General features: G+C 40.3%; 1 protein-coding gene across 1 annotated transcript in view; it reads right to left on the minus strand.

Moving 5' to 3' along the window:
• LAMA1 (laminin subunit alpha 1) overlaps positions 1 to 24,713 on the minus strand; it is an 85,398-nt gene that overhangs the window by 13,104 nt on the left and 47,581 nt on the right. The window contains exons 26-49 of the mRNA XM_081873784.1: positions 23,504 to 23,689; positions 22,677 to 22,804; positions 22,050 to 22,170; positions 21,810 to 21,956; positions 20,976 to 21,097; positions 20,020 to 20,106; positions 19,227 to 19,420; positions 18,685 to 18,827; positions 18,330 to 18,428; positions 17,093 to 17,204; positions 16,778 to 16,940; positions 14,938 to 15,148; positions 14,599 to 14,715; positions 14,355 to 14,518; positions 13,746 to 13,875; positions 12,227 to 12,320; positions 8,843 to 8,959; positions 7,287 to 7,469; positions 6,790 to 6,944; positions 5,712 to 5,855; positions 3,371 to 3,504; positions 2,915 to 3,065; positions 2,380 to 2,504; positions 381 to 531 (exon numbers count right to left, since the gene is read on the minus strand). Coding sequence (XP_081729910.1) covers positions 381 to 531; positions 2,380 to 2,504; positions 2,915 to 3,065; positions 3,371 to 3,504; positions 5,712 to 5,855; positions 6,790 to 6,944; positions 7,287 to 7,469; positions 8,843 to 8,959; positions 12,227 to 12,320; positions 13,746 to 13,875; positions 14,355 to 14,518; positions 14,599 to 14,715; positions 14,938 to 15,148; positions 16,778 to 16,940; positions 17,093 to 17,204; positions 18,330 to 18,428; positions 18,685 to 18,827; positions 19,227 to 19,420; positions 20,020 to 20,106; positions 20,976 to 21,097; positions 21,810 to 21,956; positions 22,050 to 22,170; positions 22,677 to 22,804; positions 23,504 to 23,689 — 3,378 coding nt within the window. The remainder of the gene's footprint in view (positions 1 to 380; positions 532 to 2,379; positions 2,505 to 2,914; positions 3,066 to 3,370; positions 3,505 to 5,711; positions 5,856 to 6,789; positions 6,945 to 7,286; positions 7,470 to 8,842; positions 8,960 to 12,226; positions 12,321 to 13,745; positions 13,876 to 14,354; positions 14,519 to 14,598; positions 14,716 to 14,937; positions 15,149 to 16,777; positions 16,941 to 17,092; positions 17,205 to 18,329; positions 18,429 to 18,684; positions 18,828 to 19,226; positions 19,421 to 20,019; positions 20,107 to 20,975; positions 21,098 to 21,809; positions 21,957 to 22,049; positions 22,171 to 22,676; positions 22,805 to 23,503; positions 23,690 to 24,713) is intronic.

Genomic DNA, 24,713 nt, shown 5'->3' on the forward strand with positions numbered 1-24,713 from the left:
CTCCTCTCCTCTCAATAACTTCCCCCCTCATCTCCCAGCATGTTCCATGTGCCCTTCCCAAATCTACTGTAGAGGGTTGGAAGAAACCCAGAAAAGATTTAGGGGGGGGTGTGCAGAGGGAGGAGGGTGGCAGTTCCATTGTGCAAGAACAAGTTAGTTGGATACTGCCCAAGATTTTATGTATGCATGTCAGGGGGAAATAAAGATTCTATATGCCTTTAAACAATGGTTTTCAACATTCAGCAGAAAATCATAGTACTATATAAATAGTCAGTGCCACTTTTTGTTGAAAAGTATATACAATCACTAGTCATTTCCACAGAATCTTTGGAAACTACTGGTCTAAATAGTGCTTTTAAACACTGGGTGAGTTTTCTTACTGTGCCATTAGAAGTCAGGTACACTAAGAGCCCATTTGGCGAGAAGGTGCTGAAAAATACTATGATTTGGGTCACAGTGGAGCGAAGTGACTTCTCCACCACTGAATATCCACTCCCATCAAAGTGAAATGAAGTGTCTTCATCCTGTGGGCTGCAGAAACAAACAAAACATTTAAATGGTTCCAGCCTACAGAAAAGGAGTCGCTTTCTTGTCAAGAATGGAAACTCTACCCACAGAACCTTAAGCTAATCATTTTTATTTAAAAGCATTTATAAATCATTTATTTTAAAAAATCCTCTAAGCAATGCACATTACAAAAACTGGGCATTTTCAGCTGTTGCCTCTGTACTGTGGAATGCTCTCCTCTCGTCCACATATAAAGCAGTAAGCTTCTGCTGCTTCAGGCATGTTGTACAGATTTATAATTTTGCCCTGGCTTTCCCTGATCTATGGAATCAGCCCATGTTTCAGGTGTTTGAATTCCTGTTTTATGTTTTCATATGCTGTTAATAGTACTGTTTTTTGTGTTGTGGGTCACCATCCTATTGTATTCTGCAGGGTGTGATATCACAAGTTGAATTCCTCCGAGTTATCTAAGTGATCTTACAGGCCAATACAGGGGGAAATTTGCTTGTTTAACTTCAATTAACTGACACAATTTGCCTACCATGTTAACCAGCCTGATAAGCCAAATTGCAAATTGCGGGCATATTCTGAAATAATTATTATGGTAAAATCATCAAGTGCAAAAACAAAATATATACATTCCAATCTTCCAAACTGCTGTCACTGATTTACTGGATAAACACTCTCAGGGAAAGTGGCTCAAGAAATCAAGCCATAATTATAAGGATTGGTCTGATGATATTAAAACATTTCTAAAATAGTCCTGCATCTCCCTCTGCTGGTTACAAATGATACCTACCAGGAATCTGCAAAATAAAATAAACAATTTTTTTGTCATATACAGTTGTTAAAACATTAATAATAATAATAATAATAATAATAATAATAATAATTTATTATGTGTACCCCGCCCATCTGTCTGGGATTCCCATATTTGAGAACTAAATGAATGTAATATCTGATGCTACTTTATTTGAGAACTAAATGTATGTAATATCTGATGCTATTTTAAAGCACATTTTCACAGAGAACAAATATACATGCATGGAAAAACATCCAAATCAGAGTTTAATCATGGGGAATGTGCTCTGGTTGCAAAAGGTCCCTTGTCTACTTCCTAAGAGTAGCAGTAGTAATAGATTATCATCTCCTTGTCATGTAATCATAAGATCACTGTGAGGTAGGTTAAGTGGAAAGATAGTGACTGGCTGAAAGTTTGCTTCACGACTTGTTTAGGGATTTGAACCTAAGTCTTCCTGGTCCTAACCACTGCCCCATGCCTTCTCTCATTTACACGTTTCCTGTGACTTTCAAACTCAGGCAAAAAAACCAATCAGCGGTAACCACAGCATTCTGCCCAACAAGAATCAGAACACACTGTTTAGTTTTTGAGGCATTGTTTTTAGCAGGAACCAAGGATTGCTCAGTTTGCATATCATGGCAAATTATAGTTACCACAAGCTAGGAAGTGGGTGAAAAAAATCAATCTGCATTTGGGGAGGGGAAAGGCGAAGTACAAAACCAGGAACCCAACAGCCATCCATAGTTTGGCTGTGATGAAGCACATGTACTCCCTTATTTTCATGTGGATTCTGTAAAATGGTAAGAAGGAGCTTCAATATGCTCACAGGAAACAATGGCAGGCGACTGCACCAAATAAAAGCCCCAAGGAGTTTCTACAGTCATGGTGGTGTGGTTTGGAACCTGGACCCAGCCACACAAAAGATCATGAGCCTTTATACGAATGAGGAGCAAAGCAGGAATGCCCAGCTCAACCAACCATCACTCCTGTGGAGGAGCTGTATTTATGCAAACATGCAAGACAACTCCTGCTTTAATTACAGATTTCTATAAACTGTTTCAAGTTCTCACCTTCCAAAGCATCCATTGCACTTGCCTTCCCTCTCCACATAGTTCCAAAGTCCAACAGATTTGCCATTCAAGGATGCTTCCCCCATGCATCCCTTAAAATGAGTAACCTTAATGGCAGGTGATTTCTGTTACAGAAGAAGCACATTCACCATGAATGATAATAAAAAAGGGAATTTGACATTTATCCAGATAAACAGCAATGCGTGGCCTAAAGTTGTAACTTGATAATCAGGATAAATTGTACTAGGCAAATAAGAGCATTACTGATACGGTTATTCATAATTATATGTGTGCAGGTGGCTTAAAATAAGAAGAAAAATACAAAAATGATATCCATAGTCAACTAGGGGCACAATCCTACATTCAGGATCTGCCAGCTGAGAAGCTGCATGATTTGGAAGAAATGCTGCTAAACATATCTCCTGTCATCTCTGAATGTGTGGCAATTATTGTTCATTCATCACAGAACAGTGAGTGGAAAGCGACAATAATGAACAATAATGAAGTATTACAGCATGGCTATTAATTTTTTCACCTTTATTTGTCCTCCAAGTCCACCAATAAACATGAGTGTTGATTGGTTTACATCCAGTACTGTAGCTGTCCCAGATGAGGTGGCAGTTCTCATAAAGGGCTTCTGAGAAGCGTTTGCCTCTTCTACACTCAGAGTGCCAGTTCTTCCAAACCTAATTATCACAAATAATAAGGGGATTAAAAATAGTTATGCATGCTTAACTGCCAATCTGTGTTATATACTTATCACTAAAGAAAGAACTGCGAAATTTTCTGAAATTAAAAATGGCTACATTATACATGGTTGACAGCAGATGCTCTCATCAACCCCAATTATTTGGATGAGTTGTACTTCCCAATAAAATAATAATAATTCTCCTTTAGACAGTAATTATTTCAGGTTTATTGGTGACTGTGCAAATCTGATATTCCCCTAGGGTTCATTAATTACATGTGCTGCACACCAGTTACATCTTACCTTGTAGCATGTATTCTGTGCCATTTGTTGTTGTTAATGGAAAAGTCAGGGTATTCCAGCCTTGTTGATCCAGAGCCCATATCCCACAAAAAGGCCACCTTCCCACGTCGCATCTCCACTGCCATGAAATCAGCCTAAAAAAAGGGTTGCCAAAACACTGAGAGAATGCCCAAATGGCTAACGTTGGTGAATGTCAGCTACTAAAAGTCAGTATTTGAAAGCATTGATCAAATCCAAATGAGACTTCGTTCACGTCTTAAATAAGCAGCAAAGTAACACTTTACAAAGGGACGCAGGTGGCGCTGTGGGTTAAACTACAGAGCCTAGGGCTTGCCGATCAGAAGGTTGGCGGTTTGAATCCCTGCGACGGGGTGAGCTCCCATTGCTCGGTCCCTGCTCCTGCTCCAACCTAACAGTTCAAGCACGTCAAAGTGCAAGTAGATAAATAGGTACCGCTCCGGCGGGAAGGTAAACGGCGTTTCCGTGAGCTGCTCTGGTTTGCCAGAAGCGACTTAGTCATGCTGGCCACATGACTGGCTGTACGCCGGCTCCCTCGGCCAATAAAGCGAGATGAGTGCCGCAACCCCAGAGTCAGCCACGAACTGGACCTAATGGTCAGAGGTCCCTTTACCTAACACTTTACAACATTGGCCCATATGGGAATGATTCTCTGAGGGAAACTGTGTGTATCACTTGACCTCACATTGTGGATTGGGCCATTTCAAACAAAGCACCATGACCCTGCTCAAAAAAGAGGGGCTTTAGTGGCATGGAATGGCTAAAATTGGCCAAACACTGCAATAAGTAGTCACCACTTGCATATTAATCACTTGTACAAGAATACTGAAAATAAAATTAGCAATCTGAACACATGCAGATCACACTGAGTTTCGAGAAGCCAATGGTTCAATAACTCAAGACACACACACAGTGTTAAGTGCAACTTAAACACTAAAAAAACCCCCACAAAAACCTCTTTACAGAATTTTGGGGACCATTAAACTTGCTATGTGCAAATGAAGCATTCAAGGAAAATAAAACTAACAGTGCATTTGCAAGGTGTGCCGACAATACAAAATTATCCAAGCTTAATTATCCGAAGGATTGTTTAATTGAAGATACAGCTGGCGCTCCCAGAAAGTAGTTGAAGAACCGATTGTTATTGTATAAATGCTAACCACTATACAAAAGAATCCAAATTAGCTATAAGCAATCATGAATGCTATTAATGTCAGGAACAGTATCTTTCCATGTATTTCATACATCATATGATACAAATTTAAGAACCCTTTGCTTACCACTGCTATTTGGACTATTCAAGAGCTTACATAGATACAATATCAGTTTTGTATGATGCACTCTCCTTCCCTGGAGGGTTTTCAGCAGAGGTTTATACATCTGTCAGGTATAAACTAGTTGAGATTCCTGCATTACAGGGGATTGGACTAGAAAACCCTCAGGGTCCTTTACAACTCTACAATTTTATGGTTCTATGTTCTAATGTCGATTAGAATCCCCATTTCACCAATGAATGTACAGTGGTGCCTCGCAAGAGGAAATTAATTCGTTCCGCAAGTTTTTTCTTCTTGCGAGTTTTTCGTCTTGCGAAGCACGGTTTCCCATAGGAATGCACTGAAAATCAATCAATGCGTTCCTATGGAAACCGCCTTCAGACCAGGTCCGGGGACAGTCTGTCCCCCGACCTCTTCTGAAGGCTGGGGGGGGGGGAACAAGGGCTTTTCTTCCCACCGCCAGCCTTTAGAAGGCTGTTCTGAAGGCTGGCGGTCGGACGAAAAGCCCTTCTCCCCACCTCCCGCCCCGCAAGCTCCGGGGACAGGAGGGCTTTGCTGCCGACCGCCAGCATTTTAAAAGCCCCCGGGACAGCGGAGACTTCTCCGCTGTCCCGGGGCGATCTTAAAATGCTGGCGGGCGGCAGTGAAGCCTTCGCTGCTGACCGCCAGCATTTTAAAAGCCCCCGGGACAGCGGGACAGCCTTCGCTGCCGACCCCCAGCATTTTAAAAGCCCCCGGGACAGCGGAGGTCTTCTGAAGGCAGGCGGTGGGCGAAAGTCTTTGTTCCCCCCTCCTGCCTTCAAAAGCCGTCCGGGATAGCGGAGAAACGCGCTGCGTTTTTCGTTTTGTGAGGCGTTCGTCTTGCGAGGAACCACTGTATATGAATAGGGAGGGTGACCTATCACACCCAATAGCCATCTAGGTATAAAGGGACAGCTAATAGGTTTTACAGTATATGACCAGAACACTTGGTCTTTGGTAAAGAGTTTCCTACATATAAAATGAAGACTTCAGTTGCCATATAAAATGTTCTAAATCCTTCTGCTTACTTTACCACTGCTACCCAGGTAAAACAGGAGGTTATCAGGTTCAGTTGTTTTAACATTTAATGTTAATGTATTATAGTTTGTAGACAGTATCTGGGGCTGATAAGCACGAATGCAGTCTCTTTCTGCAGACACAGCGACTTTAATCTGAAAAAAGAGAAAAAAAATAAAAGGCAAGGTTGGTATATACGTTGTACATGTCTTCAGAAATGGTCTGTCAAATTTAAAATTGTTTAGACTTGCCTCAGCCAATTAGTTTCTAGGATTGTGTCGTATTTATAGTATTAATCATCATCACCACCATCAATAATGGTGTTATTAAATAATAAATAATATTAATTAAATTTTAATTTTAATGATGCAACTTTGAGGCTTTATGGAGTGCAGGGCCTTTATATATAGAAAAGCAACAAAGAGTAAGAGACACAGACAGACGGACGGACAGACAGACAAACTGACAAAGAAGCATTTTTGTTATGTTCTGATCCAGGAATTCTAGACATAAATGGGACACCTGTTCACTGTGATCTAAGAAATTTGCTAAAGTTCTGTTTTGCCACTGTAGGGTCAAATATTTTACAACAGCTTGGTAAGAAACCAGGTAAAATTGTTGTAGGGGTCAGTTCTGCCAGCTAGTATGTCAACTGGCTATCTATGAATTACAGCACAAGGAGCAATAAGTTGACAAATGTTAATGTAACTTCACATAGAGGGTATTTCTCTAGAAACTCTGATAGATTAAGAAAACAAAGAGCTAAACATTACTAATAAGAACTACTATGGGTACAAGCTACAGAACTCCTCATGCCCTGAAAAGCTTTTTGAATTCTTTTTTCCTAACCAGTAATTTGATGCACTGCATAATAAATCACCTTTAAAACTGCAGGGAGTTCATACATAGGCGTAATGTTGTTGAAAGAAAGAAATCAAAAGTGCTACTGGATATTCCATGAGACCCTGAATTGTGGCCTGTGTCTTCATATTGCAACACACACACATACACTATTGATTCGGGCATGTGCGTAGCATTGAAGCTTAGTAGCATTTCCCCCTCCTAGAACATGTAGAATAAGCTGCTTACAGAGGCGGCCTGTTTACGGGCTTGACTGATGAGCTCTTTAATTTCCGAGATGTTTCTGCTGAGGTTCTCTTCCAGCACTTTCAGAGGCTTCAGCCTACCAAACAGGAGGCCGGCCTGGATTTCAACTTCATTCACTTTTCTTTCAGCTGACGCTGCTACCAAAAAAAAAGAAGCTGAGGTTTTGAAACAGGGTGCTATTGCTTGAATTTAGGAGAAAACTGAAGATTTTGTGAAAAAATATACACCGGTACAAAATGCATATGTAATGGCCAGTTTAAAGCATTTCTTATAATTATGACTATTAATTTAGGATTGCAATTCTGAAATGCATACTTGTAATGGGAAAAGTATTTAGCAAATCTCATCTGCACACTTTTAAGAGAAGTAGTATAAACTAGCTTTAATGTAAATAAAGATAAGGAATACTTAGGTTTAAAAATTAACTCCCCTCTCACATGCAGGGGCATTTCTAGGGAGCAATGAAGCAGCAAACCTACCAGCTTTTGATGAGTCGATTATAAGTTCATTGGTTTTCCGCAATGTCTCATTAACCTTAGACAATGTGAATGAAGTGTTCAGGAACTTCTCACTAAAAACCCCAGTGTGCCTTAAACCATTAAGAGCAGTTGTATTAGCAGACACAGCCAGCTCTCTTACAGCGAGAATATTTTCACTGGTATCTGAAACATATGATCAACATAAGTAGATTACCTACTTGCATTTGGGGCAGAAAACTCAGGCTCTGGGTCTTAGCTACCAGTTTTGAGGCCAAACTGGGTATGTAGGGGGTTGGACTAGATGACCCTCAGAGTCCCTTCCAACTCTATGATTCTATGATGTGAGAGATAAGCAAACAAGATCCCTTAACAGACTTGTTTGTCTCTTTACAATAAAGCAGCCATGTAGAGTTGAGAGATTAATATTTTCCCTATGCAGTTTCCCCAACTTAAACTGCACCCACATCCCCAACAAAGCTGCTAGTTTCCTATGGGTGCAAACACACAGGTACACACAGCAGAAGATAAGTATTTTAATTTATTAACATCAAGGAATGATTATGATTTAAGTAGTCATCAAGTCAATTACCTCCACTGCATTAATATTTAAATGTAGGTTTCCTTTAGTCAACAGATGTTACATTTTGATGCACCTTAATGTCCTGAATGGTAAAATGGGTTGGTTTTTAATCTTAAGAGAGACGTTGGCTCACTGAACAGTATTAAGTTAATTGGGCCATCAAAAGCAGACTCAGCATCTTCTAGTAGAAAAAAATTCAGACACTGTCTACTGCAAATGGACTCGACAAGCAGTAGATGCTAAAAGTCTGTTCTTTTCCATTAAAAAATATTCTACATTCCAAGCTATTATTATCTTAAACTAGGTAAAGTCCCTTGCTTGTTTAAAAATGTAACAGAAAAGCTATTATAAAGTTTAATTAGGTTGTTTGTATTATTAAGAAATATTATTTAGAACAACACAATAGAGCTATTCTTTTTCCTTCTCTTTCTTTTTTTTTTTTTTTTACTTATGCGAAGTTCTAAAGTTTTTAAGGCTTTTCCTAAGTCTTTTAAGGCTCTTCTTTTCATTACTGTTTCACCAGCATGGTTTCAATGAATTCGATTAAAATCTTCATTACAGCTTAAAGGTTGCAAAGGTTTTGATTTTTTTTTTATTCATTTTGTTTCAGAGCTCCTGTGTCTTTACAGATGAATACCAGGCAGGATGTCAATGCCTTAACCGTTGCCTGGCCTAAATATGGAGCAACGAAGAGTAAAGGCTGCCTGTTGAAATTTTCTTCCTCTGCATGTGGCAAAGTCACAGGAATCCTTCCAGGAAAAAGAAAATGTCTATCATATATGGTACATATCCAAGAAACTGATACAGAATAAAGACCTTTTCTTCTTACATGCCACTGTCGCTTCCTCTGTTTTCAGCATTCTCAAAACGTAAAGGTATTGCTGATCTTTCCAATTAGTGATGACCAGCGGTGCTGCTCAAGTTAAATATACTTGCCTTGTGTAATGAAGAGGAAGTCAAGATGGATTTCACTTACCATTTGGCAATGCAGTCAGTTGCAACAGTGAGCCATTAAACTGCTTAGCAAATCCACTAGCTTTCTCTTTAAGTTTTTCCACTTTTATGTTCATCTCGTTTAATCCAGACGAAAGCCCTATGGAGGAATAAACACTTGTAATCCTGACATAGTTGGCTGCTTCCAAGGTTATCAAACTCAATGCATAGGTGCAAGACAAGTCCAGTTGTCTAATAGTCTTCCTGTCCCATCTCCCTCAACATTCATCCCAAATCAGACCCCGTAGTAGAGACCACAGTATGGTAATGAGAGCTGATGTACTGTAAAAGTATGTCAGGAAAAGAAAAGGCTTTATATAGCACAAGTGAGCCAAACCGCATGCTGCAAGAGAACACACACAGCAAACATCCTGTCAAAATTCTTCCCTATTGCCAAGTATGCTGCCAGAGGGGCAATGTGGAAGTGGTTCAGGCTCATAACATGTTTCTTAAATGTTTATACTCCATGCTAATATACAGTATGTATCAGTTTTATTCTACCATTCCTGAAAGGAGTTCAGGCACATGATTATGCCCATCCCATTTGATGTTCAGAACAACCTGTGAGGTAGGATGGTTGCTGGTCCAAGGTCACTTTGCAGCGTTCACGGCTGAGTGCAGATCTCTTCAATATCCAAATCCAACACACAGTTATGGTGATCTAATTCTGATTAAATTAATGGCTGCTTTGCTCTCAATTAAGACATAAATCATAATACAGTAAGCCCAGAACTTATGCAGCATTTACGTTCTAGAGAGCTCAAGCCAAATTTATGTATGGTCAAAACACATTGGGATCGATGGTGGGTAGGATTGCCAAAGTCTTTTTTCCTGGACACTGCCCCCTCTCCCCCCACCTTTTTAAAAAATATTTTTTTGCTGAGTGTGTAAAGCTGAATGTGCACAAGCTAAATGTGCATAAGTTGCAGGTTCACTGTACTAAAGCTGTACACAGGAGATCTCCCCTGACCAATCAGGACTTTTCCACACAGGTATCTGTAAGCAGAGAGTTTTGCATTCAGCATCCTTCTCGGGAACCAATTTCCCGCAAGACTTGTTCATCTTAGGTGACAACATTTTCCCACCCAACTGTGAATAAATAATTTTCTGGTTCCTCTTAAGACTGTGTACACATGTACAGTGCTTGAATAACAAACACACTGTGGATTCACACTCACCCCTTTTGCAAACAGATGTGCAAACTTTCAAAATGAGGTGAGCAACCAACCATCTGCCAACTTTGCAGATGGATGATTCTGACAGTTTTGAAGCCATTCCCTTCTCCACCACCAGCCAGCTGATTGCTAGGCCCTTACATCAGTTATAAAGCCCTCCTCACCGGCCCACTGCCCAAAACAAAGAGCTTTTTTCAACGCAAAAAGGCCTGCACGAAAGGGACAAAAATTGATGGTAGATTTGCAGCCAAGTACATGTGTCACTGGGAGAGGAAATGAAGAAAAACCACACACTGACTTCCAGTAGGATGGCTTCCATAGCTGGAGGTGATGGGGGATATAAATAATATATCTATAAAAGCCTGTATACATACATACACATCACCTGGGAAAGGGAGTACTGCAAAGGGTCAGCATTTTGTCAACGTCAAATTGCTGCTGGAAAGTTTTAAAAAAAATTCTCTCTTTTTAAAGGGAGTGGATGTAATTGGACTTACTCCACTTGTTTTAATAATGACCATCAGTATAGCAGTCAACATTTCATAAGCTATCCATATTTTATACTTACCCCGCGGCTTCTCGTGAGGGAAAATTAGATGGCGGGAGAAAGGCAAGGGGGGCCACCCTCAGGAAGACCCTGTCTCTCCCTGATATATCAGGAACTTTTTTATTTTTAAAAAGCATTTGTTAGCTTGTCATTTCCACCAAAACCTCTCCAAGGAGTTTCTATATAGCTTGATGGATCAAGGATTAGTCAGAGAGTTATTTACACCCAGGGCGACTTTAGCAAAGGGTTCCCCCACGGATCTGCACCCGTAATGCTCCCAATTTAGCTTTTTGCGAAATGGAACGCCTCGCTCTTTGACTCCCAAGAGCACCATCCGAAGACGTTGGAAAGAAAACCCAGCTAAGCTGCAGCGCTGAGGAGCGTGAGGGCAGATCGCATCCGCAGCGGGAGAAACTCGCGCGAAGCTGGCGAGTCGGGAAGAGTTGGGCCAAAAACAAAATGGCCGCTGGGCAGAGACCAAGTGCCCCAGGTGATAAAGACACCTAGCGGCTTCTTCCCATCTTGCTTCAGAGTTTCTGAATGGTGTCTCCCCGCTTACGTGCATTCAGCTTGCACGACTGTGTATACGTGTGACGCCGGGAAATAAATCAATTTAAATTGCAAAAAGACGCGAAAACGGCCCCAAAAGATACCAGCAACAGCAAGTGAATCTGACACACAGCCAGCCTCTTCGGGGCACCAATCTCCCTGCCCTTGTTGTTGATTCCACATCACCCTCCAGTGATGAGGAAGACTAAGAGCCATCATTGCCACAATTCATGCCAGTCTGGTTTGCAATATGAATGCGACGCCATGGACGCAAGCCCTTTCCAAGATGTGACTGAGCTTGTCAATGCAGACGCTAGATGGAGAAAGAAATACTGCGATGAGGATTTCATCGCTGCCAAGTGCCTAGTTCCCCTGATGACAATGTCATGTTCAAATAAAGACCTTGTTTTTGCCCCGCCAAAGAGAAGGTTATCCTGGAAGTCTGACCAGAAGAGGCCCAGCACTGTCATCTCATCAAAAGAGGGAGATAAAGGCAGTGGCATCAAGCTAACAAAATCCCAGTTGGATGCTACTGACCTGAGAAGTACCAGATCTACATCTTCTGTGCATAACACAGAGGGAGGAGATAAAGACCATGACACCATGGAGGTGACAGAGGCACAGACAGGCGCTATTGACCAGACGAACACCATCCAGGAAGAAGAAGAAGAACAATAACAACAAAAAGAAGTAAAGCCATGACATCATTGAGGAGACAAAGTCCTCATCAGACTTTAAGCCCTCAAGTAAGAGTGCTTTGCATCCTCAAGGCACCTTTCTATCCAAGTGAGTTTATCTGAGAAAAGATCTTTGGTTTCCTGTTTGGCAGAAATTCTATTTAGAAAAACTCCCCAAACCAGATACAGTTACTCCTCCTGATCAAGTACAGGGGAATCTTTGGAGTATTTCTCATTGCTTCCTTGTGCCATGCCATGTTATGCGCCGCTGAAGCCTATTTCCAGAATGGAAGCCAGGATCGCATGGGGAGGGGACTCGATGAACGACTCGTTGGCAGACTTGAATAAAGTCTAGCGGACCTGTTTCTCCAAACCATTCTCTTCTGCTTCTTAAAAATAAACAAAAACCTTAGCCTTACCTTCATACTTCTTGTGCAAACTTTTTGCCTCAGTCAAAAACTTGGAGCCAAGCTGGAGAATGTTTTTCCCAGTAGTATTAAAAGTTTCTTTTGGCTTAAAATAATCAAGTAAGGAAACATTGTTATACATGAACAAATTATGAAAAGTATTATTTATATATATATGAAAAGCCTTACAATACAATTTTTTTGGGGGAAAGTATTAATTGTCAATGTATGGTCAGAATTTAAAGGAATACATTCTTATGTTTACATATTATTCTGGTTTATGGTCCTCAATCCTAAGATTAGTCCTGCAAAGCATTTATTTCTTAGAAAGTGATGTAACAACAGTATCAGCAACAACAAAATATTACTATACTGAATAGTGGAATAAAATGTGTAGAAATGGAGCATTGTGAACATATCCAGTATTTAAATGCAGTACTACCTTCCTAGGAATCCTAGATTTGACAGATAGGCTGAAATCCTCTGCCGTTGGAAGTAAATCCAATTGAACTTAGCAGAACTTGCTTCTGAGTATACAGCACAATCCTATGGATATTTACTTGTGAACAAGTCACACTATGTTCAGTGCTGCTTATTCCCAGTTTGCACAGGACTACACTCTAACTCAGATTGTTATTTTTTAATCTTTTAAGTAATTTCATAATGTGAAAAAATAATTGATCAAGAATGCCGATTACTGTTACCAATCCAAAGTCATTCACATTCTCTTTTATGAGAATGGGTTGTGACCATGAACTAACAAATCAAACAATTACATCCAAGCTCAAATTTTCCTTTGATTTTACCTTAGGCATGTTGGGGAGATCATATTTTTTATTTCAGGGCTAGCAATATGGTACATAGTTAAAGCTACGGTTTTTGCAGTAGTGATGTATGGAAGTGAGAGCTAGACCATAAAGAAGGCTGATCACCGAAGAATTGATGCTTTTAAATTATGGTGCTGGAGGAGACTCTTGAGAGTCCCATGGGCTGCAAGAAGATCAAACCTATCCATTCTGAAGGAAATGAACCCTGTGTGCTCACTGGAAGGACAGATCCTGAAGCTGAGGCTCCAATACTTTGGCCACCTCATGAGAAGAGAAGATTCCCTGGAAAAGACCCTGATGTTGGGAAAGATTGAGGGCACAAGGAGAAGGGGACGACAGAGGACAAGATGGTTGGACAGTGTTCTTGAAGCTACGAACATGAGTTTGACCAAACTGTGGGAGGCAGTGAAAGACAGGAGCTCCTGGCGTGCTCTGGTCCATGGGGTCACGAAGAGGAGGACACAACTAAATGACTAAACAACAACAATATGGTACATATTCTGGTTCTAGGTCAAGAGTGTTCAGCCTGTGGCCCTCCAGATGTTGGGCTACAGCTTCCATCAGACCCAGTCTGCATGGCCAATGATGAAAACTGTAGTCCAACAACATCTGGAGAGCCAAAGGTCCCTCAGCCCCATTCTAGAGAGTGAAACTTGGATTTAAGTAAGAATGCAGTGTGCTTCAGTTCTCAAAGCGGCACTTACCACATCTGTTATAATCCTGTAGGCATCTCCTGCTAGATTCGCTGCACTTTCAACCAAACTTTTAATGGTGGAGAATGCAGAGACAGCATTTGTTGCATTCAAGGACACATTTCGAACATTCAAGAGACCACTGCGGTAGGAAGGAAAAATTGTAACTTTTTCGTGTAACATTTAAGCCAATTAAAACATTGCACAATGCGGGGACATACCATATTTTGGAAACCGTTAAATAGCTTGACTATTGCACTTTAAACAAAGAAATAATTTTCATGAAGTGGAAAACATTATAGTGTTGCTTAAACTTTGGCAGTACATTCCCCTAATACCCAAGGCAGCCACACAAACTGAGCTTCCCTTTGCACTTTAGCTTTCATTTAGTTTACTTATTTTGTTCAGATTCCTCAACCAAGAGAACAGTCATTTAAATCCTAGTTCCTGCATCCTTGCCTTCCTTGTCCATCCTATATAGTAACTAAAAGCTTAAAATGCTGGCTAAACTCCAACGGCAAAACTCAGAAGGGCATCAAGATAAACAGGCCTATTGGGGTGACTTTATTGGTAAAGGCAGTAATATAGCCAACTCTACGCTTCAGTTCATGATGCGCTCACCTGTCTAGTGCACGAGCAACTCTCTGTAACTCAGCTGCATGTTCTTCCGCTCTGTAAACCAAATCCACAGCCCCTCGAGTGGCCATCTGCATGACCAAGTCATCCACATGCTGCCTTAGTTTGCCATTCCATAGGACCAGTCCATCCCGGTGGATTTCTAGACTCTGAATATGCAAAATTAGTTATTGCTGAGTCATGGATAATTCACTTTAACAAATGATGACTCAAGTGTACAGTAACTTACAGATGTAGAGTTAATTACATCTTTAGCAAGTGCAGCAGCTGCATCCACCTGTACTTTGCCTTCTCTGGTCAGCATAACAGAGAGTTCCTTCTTTTCTTGAACATTCAGCTTTGTTTGCTGTGGCATAAATGCAACGGTGGGCAAATTTAATACTTGGTAACAAGAGTAATTATAGAATACGTATATCTGACATTCTATACTTAAAAGGACAACAAAAGGTTAAAAGTTGCCTTTCTCACTAATCTTAACATCAATCCATTTTTAAAGCAAATTTCCCTTAAAAGTTACTTTATAATTTCTCTTGTAAAATCAAATGGCATATATTGCCAGTTTCCTTACAGTGTATTCCTTGAGGTTGCTGTTAATAAGAAAAAGCAGCCGCATGGTTTCATTTGTGTTAGTTGTAGCCTCGTTCACAAGATCCTTGGCTTCCTGAAGTCTGGTGCTGTGGTTTGATAATATAAGTTTTGCAGATTTTTGTAAGTTCTTAAATTCCTGCTGTGGTCTCCCATACTCTTTCTGGATTCGTAGCAACAAGCGTTCTGCAGCTCTAATAAATGTGGAAAGGACACTCAGTTACATAAGCTTTCTTAAAAGTAGAACAGATCACAAGTTGTAGAAAGGTACAGTCCATTGATAAATAGTCATTTTGGTGGGCAGAGTGAAAAAAGACACACACACACCCAAAAAAATGTGTGTAGTTTCCTATCACTGTGAATTATCACATACACTAGGCACACAGAATTCTCTCACTCTCCTTCACATACTCTAGATGAATTCTCACACACCAGTGAGACAAGCAGGCACATTCCCAGCATTCCCAGAGAACTCCAGCACTGGGCTGGATCTGGCTGCATAGATCACTCTGCAAGCTCCTAAGAAAGGTAAGGTAAAGGACCCCAGGACAGTTAAAGTCCAGTGAAAGGAGACTATGGGGTTGTGGTGCTCATCTCGCTTTCAGGCCGAGGGAGCCAATGTTTGTCCACAGACAGCTTTCCGGGTCATGTGGCCAGCACTACTAAACCGCTTCTGGCACAACAGAACACCATGATGGAAGCCAGAGCGCACAGAAACACTGTTTACCTTCCCATCACAGTGGTACCTACCTATTTATCTACTTGCACTGACGTGCTTTCGAACTACTAGGTTGGCAGGAGCTAGGACAGAGCAACGGGAGCTCACCCCATCACAGGGATTCAAACCGCCGACTATCTGACTGGCAACCCCACAGTTTAGACTATAGTTTAGACCACAGCGCCACCTGCTTTTTAGAGAAAGTTTCTCTAAAGAGCAGGCAGAGGGATTTTCTCTCTCCATCTTGGCACTAAGCACCACAGCACTAAGATCAGAGATAAAGTCTCTACCTGCTACTTAAATAAATTATTTTATACTACCATGTGCGACTGCCAGAGATGTTGTAAAAATCAGGCTATTTTGTAGCAAGGAGTGGCTCATCCAGTGTGGTAGAGCTGCAGCAATAGGATCCTGGCAATGGCATTACCATGGAGGGAGGTGGTGGCAGTGAGGTCAGGGATGCACAGATCCACTACTGGAGCCAGTCTGGTGTGCTCATCAGTACACCAACACAGTCTGACCTCATTGCCCCTTCTTCCTTCTTAGGCTTGCAAGCAGCAGCAATGCCAGTCCAGTGGCTATTGTTGTGGTTTTACTGAGCTCTTGGCATCTTCCTGTGTATCACTTTAAAAATATTACTGAATGCTTCCAAAACACAGTTCTTCAAATTTATTTGCCAGCACTGATTCCTTTCCCAAGTTTCAAATTCAATTCCTTGCTTATAGTAGTAATAGATTAAAATAAGAGTTTCTGATTTTCTCATCAACATTATCTAGCTCATGGACCATGGAACTGTTCTAAAAATGTATATATAAATGTAAGTTACATTTATTGTTTGATAGATATAGATAGAAATTGTGGCTTTGTTTAAAGCACAGCTGAAAATCAAATCATTTTATGCATTAAAAAAACACACACATTTGTCTAGCTTGATTCAAACCTCCTAAAGTCATCACATATTAAGCTTCCATTTAAATTAATATATTGACACACTTCGGAGCCTACTGCCTGCAATTTCCTCTTTTAAAAACATTTTAGATATACTTCTCTATATGTTCATTGCATATGTTAATAGAAGCATGATCAGAAACACCAGTTGGCTTACTTTAACTCAAGATTACTGTCTTGGTACATCTGCTTGAAATATCTTCCACGCATTACATCCAACACGACGGGGATCTCATCTTCCAGTTCTTGAAATGTCCTGTTTGACAAAGGGAAATCCATACCTAATGTTTCATTAAGGGATGCTGCCACTTCCCCAAGTACTAGATGGAAGAAAAAGTAAGTTACAAAAGAAGAATTGTTTTAGTACATTGTACAAATGCACCCAATATATTTTATGTTTATAAATGATTTTCACAAATAATATTTGTATTTCAGAAACATAATTACTATAGCCTGCCATCAAGAATTTTACCTTTAACAGTTGCCTGTAATGTGTCGATAAATATAGCCAATTCTCGACTCTTGTTCAAGGTCCTTTCCGCAGCATCATGGAGAAGCCCTCCTCTTTCTAATATCCTAGTTAGCTAGCATAAAAGCAAATTGTGATTTTATTTCAGTTGCTGTTAGAACAGTGGCTTCAATGGCTGAACCAAAGAATGAAGAGCGTATCTCGAATTCATACTGACTCATACAGGAAACTAACATTACTTTATGAAATGTATTTATTTGATTATTTTTTTTCAGATTAACTGGTTTCTATTAACCAGATCTTGCAGGAAGAATAAAAGGATCAGCAAAAGCCAATCATATATCCAAGAGAATTATCAACATGTCATTACTACTGGTCATAGTAAATCCTGATAGAATCAAATGATCAATTATTTCAAATATTTAGTGCTATAATTTAGAGAGGGCATAGCTGGTAATGAAAAGATCCCAAATCTATGAGGGAAAACCTATAGTAATGGCAAAGCAGTTTAGTATTTTCTGGGTAAAAAAATATCTAAGGTTAGAATCCTAATCCCCTCATTCTTGCCGCTGGAGGGGTTTATGATGCAGTGGATGTTTCTGTCTTCTGGCCTCCACAAACTTCTGATGGAGGCTCCACTGAAGCACCTGCCATGGCTGCATTAAGCGCAGCAGATGTGACCTGCTGTTTGTCCTGTTTCTGGCAGTTGTAGCTAGTGTAGGGCCCCAAAATGGGATGTTACACGGTGGAGAAGTGACAGAACAGAGCCAGTCATAGACCCATTGGATCCAAGGCCATACCATTCCTCAGCATAGCTGTCAACTTTCCCCCTTTTTAAAGGGAAATTCCCTTATTCCGAATAGGATTCCTCACAAGAAAAGGGAAAAGTTGACAGCTATGTTCCTCAGAGAGGGACCCAACCTGGACTCTGCGGCTATGCCAATCTGGATGACAAAAACCACACACACACAAACACACACCACACCTTCTGCTTTAGTTAGTGGGCCAGTAAGGCTTCAGACAGTGGTTGATCTGATACTGCTCCACCCAGCTGATCTTAACCAGGACTTAGGACTGCTCTGCCCAGCTGCCACTTGTACCCATAGTCTAGCAGACCCAATTCGCTGTAGTGACTTTGATTTATAAACCAACCTAAGTAAATCCCATGGGAAACTTCTGTAGATCATTTTGAAATAAGTCTATTGAAATATCTTTGGGAATAAACAAGCAAGACTCCTACCTCTCTGTGCAGCTGGTCTGTATCACCTGAAAGGGTTACAAGATGGTCATTCATTATTTCTGTTGAGGAGGTTGGTTCTTTCTTAGTCCAAAAAGACTCCTAGAAGAAAAAAGAATATTATGTACTCAAATATATTCAGCTCAGTGTTCACAACTAGGAATGATAAACAAAGAACATGTATCTACTGGCCATGAATTTTAATGTAGACAACTACCTTAATAGCGCTTATGTTCTATTAATGCTTCCGGAGCACTCCAAAATGCCTATATAGTTCTAAAACCTTCTTCATAAACAAAAGTAAAAATGACTATATGAGTAGCTAACCCAACACAGAAGCTAAGCAACAATTACATACCTTTAAATGCTTTGTGGCATTTTCCAAGTCTGCAAGTATCCCATAGGGCACCAGGACAGGGCCAGTAAGGTTTACCAAAAGCATGGCTTCATCTAGTTTGTCCAAATCATTTAACAACAATCCTGTGCAGTCGTCATCACAAGCTGAAGAAACCATTTCAAAAAAATATTAAGTTTTAGTTGAATACGCAAAACTGGATAGCACCGAACAAGTAAGTTCCACTCATTCCAACAGAGCTTATTTCTGAGCAAGGAATGCAGTCTTATGTAATCATAGAATTTACATGCAGTATCAACAAACACCACCCCATGTCTACAGGAAATCCTTGTTCTTTTCTGGACCACCATATGCATCGACGGAGCGTGCCTGAGCCCACTCCACCCCCTTCTAGAATCCCACCCCCTTTTCATGACATATTTATGATGTTTGGAGGATACTTCTGGGTTTGGTGCTGTGAACTCATCGTTTGGGTGCGCCTAAATTGGAAGTTGCCCATATTATTAACACATCAAAGCAAAAAAGAAAGAAAGGGGGACACTTACCAACACATTCATTTTCCATGAGAATGTGCCTTGATTCACACTCATCACACAGCTGCCCTGTTACACCTTGTTTGCAGATGCATTGCCCAGAGATATGATCACAATTATTGTGAACAGAACCGTTTGGGTTGCACTGACACTGCTGACAGTGGCCACCAGGTGCTTTAGGATTGCCATAATAACCTGGAGAACACCTAGAGGGAAACAGAGGTTCATTTATTTATTTTATTTCTTCAGTTTTCAGCACACACCCTTCATCAACACACAATCCCAAGGTGGGTTGCAACCTATAACAATGCAACACAATTTAACAGCAACATGCAATGCTGATGTTAAAACACCATATAAAATGCTTAACAGTATATCACTATGGCTGCAGGAGGGCCCTCGCTCAACGACAGGCCATATTACTACATCAGACTCCAGCAAAAGCTTGGGAAAAGAGATGTGATTTTTAGCTGGCGCCAAAAAGCAAGTAACATTGACACAAAACATCTCTCAGGGGGAGGGGCATCCCATAGTCAGGGCATCACCACAGAGAAGGTCCTAACTCATATCATTGAGCAATATTATCTCACCTGGTAACTACACCGTGAAAATCTTAACACATGGACAGAGCCATTAACTCAAGTCCCAAGTTGTCTGAGGACTTTATAAGTTACCACAGATACTTTTAATTTGGTTCAGAGGCACCCAGTGCAGATCCTATAGAACGGGCAATCTACCTAATTTCTGGAACTCAAAGCTGCCAACCCACAGTGGAAGCTGCTTGGTGGTTCTGCGTATCTCTCACCTTTCACAGTATTGCCCTTCATATCCAGTAATGCAAGCATTGCAGTAGAAATCACTCACACCTTTCATAATGCATGTGGAACTAAAGCTTTGAGAAAGAAATAAAAAGAACAAGTTTTAGAAAGAATTCATATATACCCACAAAAAACCTATTCACACAGGAATGTGTGTTTCTACTGGTTTGTATGCAATGGAGGGTGAAAGTAACCATCTTGTGGGGGGCAAGGATTTCTGCTTGTGCAATGGGACTTCCTCCTCAATCTGTTCTGTGGGTTCCTCCAACCCTCCAGAGAAGATTGGGGGAGGGGGAAGGGCACATGACGCAGAAATCCAAGCCTCCCTTTCTCCGATGGTATAGCTGCTTATTGCTGCATTGAATGCACACCACTGATTGTATGAACCAGCTCTCAGTTGGATATAGGGTGCTTCCAAATGGATGTGTATTGTGGAATCAGCACTCCCCATGCAGACGAGTTTTTGCAGTTCCACAAGGCACCGCCGGCATCAAAATATCAGTCCATGTTTTTACCATTATATCCAAACTACCCTTTCTGGTGGAAACCTGGTAAACTAAAAAGGAAAAGAAAATGAAAAAAGAAAAGAAAAGAAAAGAAAAGAAAAGAAAACCTGCAGCCAACAATCCATTTATGATATTTCAGCGATCCTTTTGCTGTATCGAGCTTCTGTATGGAAGCACCCATAGACACAATTCACAAAGAATATTCAGTGGAAAGCTACTGCTCTGGATTAGCCATTTCATCATCTATCACCATTACTTTTCAAGCTACCCACACTGACCCTGATAATGGAATCTCTTAGCTCAGGGATTTAAAAACAAACCAACAGATAAATGAAAAATTCCTAGAAATACAGCCTCTACCTTGCTACAGTACTACCTGGAAACAGTAAGTATAACAATAGTAATTATTAAAAACATCAAAGTTAATTTTTAGTTACCTCCCTGGGCTCATTCTTGGACATGCACACAGAGAACAATCATTGACAGATCCAATCACCTTGCCGTAATAGCCTGGAGCACAAACACTGCACTGGTCACCAGCTGTATTATCTCTGCAGTCCTAGCAGGCAAAATCAGGAAGTTTAAGATGAAAGCAGAAAATTCAACGGAGAACATTTAACTTTGGTGGGAAAAGAAAAGAGGCTGAAATCTAGAAAAGCAGCAAGGTATAAGGAACAAGAACATTCCATCTCAGGCCCTAATATCTCTGCAAGAGAGGGACAAGTATGCCCCCCCCACTTTGCCAAAGGTATTCCAAAATACAGTCCCAATACCTCCCAAGTCCCTCAAGCCAATTCAAGTCACCCCTACTCGTGACTAGCCCATGTTAATTTTTATAAACTGTAATTAAAGCTTTTTTTGTTAACGCTGCAATACTAAAACACTGAATTCAGAGGGCCTTACTTTATCAGTGAAGTTTAATTTGTTAAGCACAACCATTACACTGCCAACCCCATCCTCCATTGCTGCAAAAATGGGTGTGTGTGTTAAATTGTTCCTTGTTGTTGTTCCTTACAGACCTTAAGTAAATGCTTAAATGAAATAAAAACATGCCTCTGATTACCTACCGATTAATCCAAAGCAGTGTGCAGCTTCTGTAGAAATGTATACTATCCAAGTGTAAAAAAATACTTCACATTTTCAATTTGGGAACTAAATAGGACTTTCATGAACTTCCATTCTTTGGAATTTTCTCTCCCCCCCCCCCCCCCGAGTTGTTAAGTTATTGATACTGTGACAAAAACCAGCCTAGCCCTAGTAAGTCCACATACCAAACACTTTCCTGTTTCTTGGTTGCAAACATCACTGTGGTTGTTGCATCTGCATGGCACGCAAGTTGGGATGAACGAGGGGAAGGCTTTAAGGTTTGCAGACTTGTCCACATACTGTTTCTCTCTGTAGTATCCTTGTGCACAGTCCTACATTGTAAAAGAGTTGAACATGCTTTTAAACGGCAACTGAACTTTTGCTTGTACAGAAGATATTTTAAGACGCCCCAGCAAGTAACATACCTGGCATGAGAGGCCTGCATAACCTTCAGGGCATATACATTTCTCAATGAGATGAGCCACTTCCTTAATCAAGGGCATCTCGTCAGCTTTCATAGCAATTTCCATAGAGACATTTGAGATTCTAAGAGATAATTACATAAAACAAAAAATAAAATAAAAAATGATGCAGTGATGTTCATTTAGGAAACAGAACCTGCAGTTTGACTGTTTACTAGGGGTGTGCTTCAATCACAAAGTTTGGTCTGGAGCCCAGTTCAGTGCTTTTAAAAACAGCCTGCCTTAGGTATTGCCATTTATATCTTGACTATGCAAGTAATCTCTCAAATATGCACTAATAATCTGAGTCCTACTAATCTAACCCTTAGTTTCCTAAAAATAAAATAAAAGACTAGAACCAAAGAGTGTTTCACCAAGCACAAGCAGTTTCCCACATGCACTGGGACACTACCAGTTTTCCACTTCAAGAAGCTGTACTGAAGGCTTGTTCTGTAAGGTACCATGACTTTCAGGGTTTTTTGAGTAAAGTGGCCCTTGAGTATCACTCATATCAAGACAACATGCTTACTACCTTACTCACATTTTATCAAAGTTAAGAACCCCTAGGTAGAGTAGTTAGCAGAAGTTTACCTGCTTTGTTGTAATCCTTGACCATACGATGCCTTTATCAAGATGTACTCAACATTGCTCAGCACTGACATGAAGTCAGAATGTGAAACAGATTCATCAGACACCGAATTAAAGTATTTCCAGGCACTCTAAAGAAAAATAAATAAATTTGCATCACTTGCGAACACCCAGTGTTACAATGTTGCTTGATGGTATTTGTTTTGGATTGAAAGAGGAGAGCAACAAGGCACTTCCACAACCAATGAATCGGGTTCCAGGCAGAAGCCAAAACACTTAAGCTCTTAAACTGTCTTCACGTGCACTCTGATATGGCAAGGGAATGGTGACAGATTGTGCGAGCAACATAAAATTACACTGTAGCCCACCCCTATGTTGCAATATTGTGCTATGCCTGAAATTGAAAATCATAGTTTGTTGCTGGTTTATAAACCTTGGCTCATGTCAACCATGGCTCAGTGTTACTCGTGAACCCAGCCTATATCTTCAAATGGTGCACAACCCAGTCTGGAGAGGTACTAAAACAGCCTAAATGCAGTGTGCACCAAGCAAAATCTGCATTGTTGCTGCTATCTGTTTTCATCCATAGTATCTATAATGTTTGCAAACAAAGCCTTGATCTAGGATTAACATGTTTCCACAATATGTGTGGAATTTAACAGGCATCTAAGACTCCTTCCCAGATCTATATGAAAAGACATTACATCTTGCTTGAGCAAAATGGTCCCAAGACAAATGTTTAGGGAGTTCCAAAGTAGTACAGAAACAAGAAAAAGACTTTCTTGAAGGCAAAGCCTCTAATTCATCAAATTGAAATGTTTTAAACTCACCTCTATCATTTCTATTTCTTCATCTTGTCTTACTCCATTCTCTGGAGCAGGAATTTCCACATAGATGACTTGTTTACTGGTGCGACCCCCTTTCATTAAGATTTGCGGTTCAAGGTTTGAGGTTCCAATGCCATCCAAAGCATAAAAAGCTACTGAGTATTTCAATTTTCCACCATATGCCATGAGCTGTTTGGATGAGAAATCATTACACTTTTGTTTTCTTTGATAATTTTAACTGAAATCTAGACCAGGAGGAGGAAATAGCTTAATCAAACTCAGCAGCAAGCCATATGCTCCTCATCCTTAGTCTGATATCAAAGTATTCCGATATTGAGACTACCTTTATTGAGATGATTCTTCACATCTTGGAATTTAATGGAAACTTTGCAAGAGCTGAGATTTCAAAATGAAAGCAAAATACATCACAACACAGATTTTCTGGAAATGAATTTAAATAAAGTTTGGGAATGTTGATATTGCCAGTACACAGGTCCTTGCAAGACCTTGACTGTGTTAACAAAAAAAAGAGCACAGGTTGATCAAAGCCAGAATCTTCTTTTCAGCAGCAGCCAACCACAAGCTCTTCAGGAAGCTCTTAAACAGGGCATGAAGTTAATAGTTTTCTTCCACTATGGCTCCCCAATAGCTGGTATTCTGGGGTATATTACCTTATAACACATAGAGGTTCCATTGGACAATCAAAGTAAACATTGGTAAGGATCTCAGTTGTAAATTTGCCTAATTTCCTTTAAAAGTCATCTAAAATAGTGGCCAACACCACATTGTGTGGCACTGAATTCCATAAACTATGGTAAGTAAGTGCTATATGAAAAAGTCCTTTCACTCAGTTCTATTATTCTGCAAGCAGGCTCAAATCTAGCACAGAATCTAAATATGCAACAGAATCTAAATATGCCACAGAAAATACTTTTGTTTTGACATGCATTTAGAAATAAGAAGTGAATGAATATTAAAATTATGCACACTGATTTTTTAAAATATATATTTACTTTTGTTTCTCTTCAAAGTTCTCAGAAGGTGGCAGTCCTTCTAATGTCCCCACCCCCAGAATATATAGAAACACAGTCAAATCCAGATTTATTCATAGTTAGAGTGGAACCATTGAAATCAATGGGCCCTAAGGGGGTTACATCAGTCACAACTATTTCAATGGGAGTACTCAAAGAATGTCTAGGTCTGACTCTAAAAA

Source organism: Podarcis erhardii (genome assembly GCF_964252035.2).
Source record: "Podarcis erhardii genome assembly, chromosome: 8".
Lineage (NCBI taxonomy): Eukaryota > Metazoa > Chordata > Lepidosauria > Squamata > Lacertidae > Podarcis > Podarcis erhardii.